General features: G+C 42.8%; 1 protein-coding gene across 14 annotated transcripts in view; it reads left to right on the top strand.

The window, feature by feature from the left end:
- cspg5a (chondroitin sulfate proteoglycan 5a) overlaps positions 1 to 5129 on the top strand; it is a 47387-nt gene extending 42258 nt beyond the window's left edge. For 7 of the 14 annotated variants that reach the window (XM_031867265.1, XM_031867266.1, XM_031867268.1 and 4 more), the window contains one exon: positions 4063 to 5129. In XM_031867265.1, coding sequence (XP_031723125.1) covers positions 4063 to 4230 — 168 coding nt within the window. In that variant the 3' untranslated portion in view covers positions 4231 to 5129. Of the gene's footprint in view, positions 1 to 1953; positions 2056 to 4062 lie in introns of all 14 variants that reach the window. The other 7 variants (XM_031867267.1, XM_031867271.1, XM_031867274.1 and 4 more) reach the window with 3 other exon arrangements.
- The last annotated feature ends 3278 nt before the right edge of the window (positions 5130 to 8407 follow it).

The raw sequence follows: 8407 nt of genomic DNA on the forward strand, positions 1-8407 counted from the left end.
GGTTGGTTCAAAAATGGGTAAAATGAACCTGGAATGACTCAAGTTGCGTTTTCGGTGCAACCGGGTCAGCTGTCTGTCACACAAAAAAACACAGTTACTTGTAAGCCGAGTTAAAAATCATTGAATCACCCTTTAAAACACATTAATGAAGATCATGTGGTCAAATCAAAATCCAATCACAAACGGACATTTTTTAAAAACTGCACGAAACTGCTGAATTTATGAGGACCTTGATTTAAATCCAGACAGATGACGTATCAGACACACACACAGACACACACAAAAAGAAATTGAACCATACACAAACAGAAAGATGGCAGAAAAAAAACACGTGCACACACACACACTCACGGCAGTCATTTCCGAACAATAACACAAAAAGCACTTCTGTTTCCCTGCAGTTTCAGAACACTTTGTGTTTCATTCACTGCGGTAGGTTGAACCCTCTTGTCCTCAATCATCCCTCCGCAGTAAATCCAGCAGAGTCCAGCCACACGGTTTCCTCTGAGGCAAAATGCTGAAATGGAATTGTGTTTCATCAATACTAAATAAATTCAACACAGAAAATGAATTGACCGGGCAGCGCTGGCCCTGAATTTCCGAGACGATTTCATTTCCATCGACTGACTCTGCTCTCGGACTGACTGATCGACAGTGAATTCACCTCAAGCTGCAGGCAGGCAGTACAATTAGACATTTAAAGATTGAGTGAATTGCCCCTTTAATTGAAAAGCTTTCATATGATACTTAATGCAGTGAGAACATAAAGCACTGGGACCAACAAGAGTGATTCAATTCAGTGATTTCTTATTAAAAAGTTGTTCTCAGTCTTTATCTCTTTTCTTTCCTGCACAGCACTTAACAGAGATCGCAGTGTGGGCGGCAATATGACACTTTTCTTCTTTGGACTTTGAAACTTGGCTTTTTCTGTAAGTTTCGTCCGCAGGCAGTTAGCATGAGCAGCTCTGTTGCTATCGATGTTTTCCAAGCAAACAAAACTACTTTTACTGCAGTGGAAATGTAACGCTTTGTTCGAAGAAGACTTTCCAGAGGAACAACCTTCACGTTGCAGAGTATTCAGAGGAGGGATTGCAATGTATTACAATAATAGACTCACAAACAATGTAAATTCAAAATATATATATATATATATGTACATATATATATTTATTTTTTTTAATTATACTATATTGATCCCTTTAAGGGGGAAATTTGTCTCTGCATTTGACCCCTGCCAAACACACACATTTTTGCAATAACCTTGGGCCCCGATCACACCGAGATGCATCACCAGAAAAATATTGTTAATATTAGCGATGAACTACATATACTGTATATGTTCCCCCTCTTCATCTTAGAGCAAAGCAACAGCAAGATCTTAACATCTGCTTGAATACATTTTTTCCCCGATAATAACATGCGTTTAAGCGTCTGCGGCCGTTGCTTTCACATAAACAGTCTCACTACTGATCGCAAGTGTTTTAAATAGTAAGATTGTAGCTAAGATGCACGTGTTTGTGAAGAACTGAGCATATGATTGGATGAATGAGACTTTGATTATACTTCACAAGACTTGTTTCTCAGTTTTTTGACTCTTGGTTTATCGTTGAGATGAATACAAAAGTTTTCCTCAAGAATTCAAGGTAACGCGGGTCGAGCAATTGATATACAGTACAGATGGTAATTTTGTGAAGTATTCCTTCATAGCAAATCCACTCTTACCAGCCCACTAAAAGACAAAAGGACATTAGGAACTGTCCGTGTGCCTCCATCATCATCATCATCATCATCAAAACCCTGTTTTATATCTGTTCCTGCTCCCCTTCGAAATGACACCCGCTCTAAAGTCCTCGTGACTCTGTGCCTCCCACCCACTGCTCGCCCGCCCCTCCCCCCACCCACCCTCCACCCATGCACAACGATGAAATCCAACAAACGAAAAACATTTTCCAGTTTCACGCTGACGGGAGGACAGAGGGCCCCTATCCCGTAACCATGGAAGTGACGTATCCACACGTCCTGCCTGAAGTTACTATCTAGGCCAGCAGCCAGCGGGTAAATGCTCTCACTGCTCTTCCTTTCCCAAAGTGCCTTTGTATTCAAACGCAAACATTCAATTAGGCTGTGTTTAGTTAATGGCACAGGCCTCAGGGTGTGTGTGTGTGTGTGTGTGTCCGAATGAATGTGTCCATCTCGCCACACTCAGGTTGTGTGTTTGTCTCCGTAAAGGGGTGTGTGTGACGGGCGCTCCAGGATGCCTCGGGTCGATGATGCCATGCAATATTAATGGAGATAAGAGGCTGGAAAAACCGAGCTGAAATGGACTCCGCAATCAATTTCTTCCCTCTGACCTTAATTAAATTCAGATGGATTAGATTGAGCTAAAAAAAAAAATACGTCGCATTTTTTTATTTTTGTTCCCCCCCCCCAGCGACTGCTTGGGTATGTATGACGGTGGTACCCAGGGTGGAGAGTTTATTTCACTCTTTGCTTTTGTTTTGGGAAGATGAATTCGAGGAGGAGGTGAAGCAGGAGGAGACGGGGAGTTCTGCATGAGCGATCATTACTGTACGCGGGGGGGGCATATTTTAAGGGTCTTGCATGTGGATGTGCATGCGCTTCCTGGGTTGCCTGAAAGAGGAGCGATGGGGGGTATGTCGCTCATGCAGCTCACCTCACTGTCTCCTCAACCAAACGTAACATGCCAGTCGAGCATGAAAGAGTGGAGCATCCAAACCACTGAAATGGCTGCTACCGAAGCTGGTTTTGCTTGAAGTAACAATGCGAAAGCTGCAATTTGATTTAGTTGAATATTTGATGGTATTTTTCCTGCATTCTTGCAGTCTGTAAAGGATCATACCAGAGTTTTAGTGCCTTTTCTACAAATCAATTTACATCTTTAAACAATGCTGCTGTTTTTAGAAACCATTCCAGGTATTCTTAAGTTTCTGTTATTTTTTTATACAATTTTAAAATCTATTAGCAGTCTCTCTATGGTCTTTTTCACCGCAGGTATTTAGATTTGTCAAAGAATAAAAAGCACAGGTGTTACTAATAACATTAGCGATAGCTCTATCCTATCAAAGCGTCCCATTAAAGTGAGCCATCACAATACCAGGACCCAGAATCTGAAGCACGGTTCGTATGATATCTTACGAAAAGTTACTCCTCATTTTTCGTGTGTTTTTCCTACGAAAGCTTGCAACCATAGACTGTAGACAAGAAGTGGACGTAGTCATCGTGACATCCCCCATAGCTTCGGGTTCGGCGATTTCGCTGTTGCCATCTTGGATTATGGCCGTCGCAATGTTGTTGTTTTTAGAGAAAATTTCGACCTCTGAGTTGTCTGGAACGCAGCATAAAACTTGCGTAGACACTGGTGTGGTTCTTTAAAGCATGAAGGTGGAAGTGCATGAAATAAAAGACAAATCCAAAGCTCTGGGATTCTTTAAAAGCATATTGAGCCAAAGTTCATCTTCGTTTTCTTCAAACAAATCACATGATAAGAACGTCGATGTTGGGCGATTCTGCAAAACACTTCCGATTACATTCAGTGACAACGACGTTTATGTCCAATGCTAACATTTTTAATATCTGCACATGGCAACTAAGGTTGCCAACTTGGTTAAAGTCAGAGAAGCATCGTTGATAATAGGACAAATACAGATTGCAAGTCTGTGACAGGATGTGAACTTTGGTCTTCTGTATGAAAACCAGATGCACCACACATCTTTACCTTCTGCCTCTCTACATTAAGGACAGACTACTTCCTGAACAGGCATTGAATGTTGGGATTGGACGTAAACTGTGAGGTGCAGAATCGTCCAATATGGATGTAATTCCTATAAAAAAAAGGCTGTTTTTGTTGCCTTTAACAAAGATGAATGCAGTCTTTGAGATAATCCATGGGAATGGTTGGCCAGAATTCCCGACAGAGGCTTAAAAAAAAAAGTAAAGTTTTCCACCAATTGGCAGGTTCAAAGTTGCACCTGAACATGAAAGTGGTTGTTGTGGTTCTAACTGTACTTTCTGCCCCCTGCCCCTCCACCCCTCTCTGGGTAGGACGATCCTAATTCCCAGAACAAGCTGGAGGACCCGGTGAAGGCCCAGCCCAAGGAGGACGACTCCCTCAACATCCACAACTCCCTGACCCCCAAACACGAGAACCACAAGGTCCTGGGCGAGGAGAACTCCTCGGAGGTAAACTCACTGCAGAACAACATGATGTGAAAACAAAACAAAACAACCCCAGCAACCTGACAACGCGACACTGAAAACGACAAAGGTGCGCCGGCAACGGGAGCTCCCCAAACCCCTCCCCGCCCTCCGTCCGTCCGCTGCCGGGTGCGCCTAACGGGTCAACCAACCAACCAACCAACCAACCAGCCTGCCAACGTACCAGCCAACCAACCCTGGTCTGCAACCGTCTCCAACACGGCAACACTGCCACCAAGCGGCCCCGGGCTGCTGCAAAAAAAACGTACACCACCACCACCACCACCGCCGCCGCTGCCGCTACCGCCCCCTGCTGAGAGTAAACACCCTCCCACCAATCCTCACCCCGCCGCCGCCCTGCAACCTCCTCTTACATCCACTCACACCCCTTGTTTCGCAGCCCCTCCCCCCCTTGTTGCTGTCGCTCTACTCTCCCTTATCTCTCTTACCTGCGCACACACACACACACAAACAAACGCACATAGGAAGCACACACATAGAGTGAAAAGATGAAAACATAGACATGCGTATACACACAGACACACACACACACACACACACCTTCCCCTGCCTGCCTTGGTGTATTTTGTAAAAAGAAAGAAATCATACAGAAGTTTAAAACGTACGTAAAACGTCATTGTAAAAAAAAGAAGAAGAAAAAAGATAAAGTTACTGAGAGGTTTTGATGTTTGTCTGACTAATCCAGTGAGTATGTATAAATATTGGAGAAAAAAAATTTCCTTGGATTGATTTCAAAAGAAGCAACACAATGTGTCTTGGTTTTCATTGATGTGATTTCTAATCCTTTGATGTACTTGTTTTTTTGTTGTTTTTTTTGTACTTTTTTGGGACTTTGAACAGAGAATAAACAAACGAGATTCAGACAGTTGTTGAAATAAACCTTTTTAACATGACCTCTGTGGATCCTGTGTTTTCCTCAGCGTCGCCTCCCCCTTTTATCCCCCCCCGTGAACTCCGACACTCTGCATGGCTTTGAACGCAGCTTCTTACATCCTTGTCATAAATGTGCCTCCCTGCTTACACGTACACACTCAAGTTAAGGTTTACTACCACATTATGAAGTCAACCTTTTATTTTTATTCCAACAACCAGCATCAAAATGTTGTTTCAAAAGATTATATTCAAAGATAAATTCTTTCACTTATTCCAGTTTATGTGATGCTCTTATCACATGACCACAATGCCAAACTTAGGTTACATGATAACAACTCCACAGTATGTGGATCAAAATGATGGATAGATGGATGGATGATGGATGGATGGATAGATGGATAGATAGATAGATAGATAGATGGATAGATGGATAGATGGATAGATAGATAGATAGGTCAGCGATGTGCCTCTGTGGTTTAAAATGTGTTGATGTGACTGAGTTTTACGATCTCCAGAGTCGACAGCTGCTCTACTGTTAGAAAATCGCCTTCACAGCACATAACTCATGACGGTCAAACATCAGGTACCGGTCTGCTGCTTCTGCATGTTTCCTGCCTCCAGAGACGCTTCGCTGTTTCTAACTGAACACACACACACACACATGCAGACATGCTCACACCTGAAAATAAATAACACTTACACATGCACAGAATATGAACAGTGAAAAATACATGAACAACATACCAACACATGCAAATACAATACTTTCAAATGAACATAGAGGCATGAACTCCTCATAATCGTACGCAGCCACACACACACACACACACCTCCTACATGTATTTTAGATCTGCTCAAAAGAGCTTTTTGTTCAATTCAGGATGCTGAGCTGGCACAATAGAGCACACACACATATGCACACTTACATTCATACATGCTCAAAGCATCTGTCAGCTTCCCATGCTCACCGTCACACACACACATACACACACACATATTTATACTTCTACTTGTGAGGACCCTCATCAAGTCGAGTCTCAAGTCTAGTAGAGCAAGTGTCGGGTCGAGTCTCAAGTCGTTTGAGACAAGTCCAAGTCAAGTCTCAAGTCAGTCAAGACAATTTTAAATCAAGTCTCAAGTAATTTAATCATATGAGACAAGTCTCAGGTATCAAGTTCTCCAGTCTCAAATCACTCCAGATAAGTTCAAATCAAGTCAATTTTTAGTCACATCTCAAATGATTCAAGACAAGTCCAAGTCAAGTCCCAAGTTATACAAGATGTTTCATGCTCTGAAGTCTCAAGTCATCCAAGGAATGTTCAAGTCAAGTTTTACGACGTTTGACAGACGTCTAAGCGACATCGCAAGTCATTTGTGAAAAGTCTCAACTAATTTAAGACAAGTCCAAATCAGGTCTCAAGTCATTCGGGAGATGTCCAAGTCGAGTCTTGAGTAACTCAAATCAAGTCCGAGTCGTCATCGTTTGTTTGAATGTTTTCACTTGTAGGTGGGTCGAGTCTTAAAGGGGTCACGTCGATGTCAAGTCTCAATTCCTATTTTTTGTGTCTGAGGTCTGTTTCAGGTCTCAGGTCTGCAGCTCTAGTTCTAACCTTAACACGTCCGTGCTGAAGGCGGGCCGGCCAAAATGTCCTCACTCTAAAACTGAAATTGGTTCCCACAAGGACACACACACACACACACACACACACACACACACAGAGTCACCCATGTGATGAACAGCCCTGAATGGGTCTCAGATGAGGCTGCAGTGTTGCTGGCCCTTTGTCGGGTTTGTTCCTTTGGATCACTGAGAGGGTTAAACAGTGTTATTGTGGGGGATCCTTCCCAGGGTGGAGGGCTGCTGATGGATGGAGGGTGGGGGTGGGGAGGTCTGGGTGCACTTCTCTTTCTTCAAATAAATAAAGAGGGGGGGGGGGGGGGTAAAGAGAGCATTTTAGCCACTTTTTTTGAAAGTCAAGAATAGGAAACTGAGTAGGCGAGCTACGAAAACAGCAGTAACACGTATAACAGTGATTGTCTCCCTCTTGTATTCCTGTCAGCCTCTCTCTCTCTCTCTCTCTCTCTCTCCCTCTCTCTCTCCCTCTCACACACAAACACACACTTGTGGAAGTTGGCACATGCAGTAGCACATGCACATGCTCAAACACACCCACACACACTCACACACACACACACACACACACACGCACACACTAAAGGAAGGTCCTTCTGAATTGAAACGAGCGAGGCCAGAAGTACCGGTGGACACCATGGCAACAAGTGGGCATTACATTACCGAGTGAGAAGTGAAGCAGGATGGGGGGGGGGTGTCGTCACCCCTCTGAGTAAAGCGTTTCATCCATCTACAGCCACTGAAACGCTGTTAAAAAATGAGAATTTCCGTTTCTGGCTTCATCCACAGTTCTGCACTCCCAGAAGAGATCTTCAATAAATCAGAGGATACATTCTTATAAACACTGACCTCACTTTGTACTTTGTGGAAACAGACCTCTACTGTGTATGTGTCTTATACACAACGTCTCACTCTACTAATAGTGTTGCACTCCTCGGTCTATCCATATACAACACAGTATATCCAACAGTATAGGGCACCAGATTGCGGTTTTGAAAACTGAAATGGAAAAGCTGTCACTCTTTGTTCTTGTTTGTTTATTTTTGAAGCTCTATAAATGGCAGAATCTTATTTCACACCTCAAAGTCAATCTCTCTGAAATAAGTGTGAAAATCACCAGAGGGTTTCGTAGGTAGCGCTCCTGTCTTTGATGCTCATCGCTGCTGATGAAGAACTATACTTCTATTTGCTTCATGTCTTCTTTGTTCCAAGAGAAATGTCAGACGTGTCGCTTACAGAGTACAACATGTTTTCCTTGAGAGAATGTCCAGACCAGATGAAGCTTCTTTGTTTCTTTCACACAGATTAATTAGCATTAATATAAGATGAAACACTTCTAGGAATTCAATTCATAGGAAATACATCTCTTAAAGTTCAGATGACACTGATAATTATTGACAACTACGCATTCTGTAAAATCTGAAAAACGGAACGTCAACAGTATCTAAAGCTGTTCATTTATTTGTCACTATTAGATTATGTAATATGGAAATGTTGCACAAAGCATTCTACTGATCTTGTGAAAGATATTAAGAGTTTAGAGGAGTTTAAAATAACAGATTTTGACCGGCAACATGGACGGAATCTGTGTTTATTACAGCAGTAATAGGAAACATTAACCCCTTCGTGTGTGTGTGTGTGTGTGTGTGTGTGTGTGTGTGTGTG

Source organism: Anarrhichthys ocellatus, unplaced genomic scaffold, assembly GCF_004355925.1.
Source record: "Anarrhichthys ocellatus isolate YVR2014 unplaced genomic scaffold, GSC_Weel_1.0 scaffold39, whole genome shotgun sequence".
In the NCBI taxonomy this organism is placed as follows: Eukaryota; Metazoa; Chordata; class Actinopteri; order Perciformes; family Anarhichadidae; genus Anarrhichthys; species Anarrhichthys ocellatus.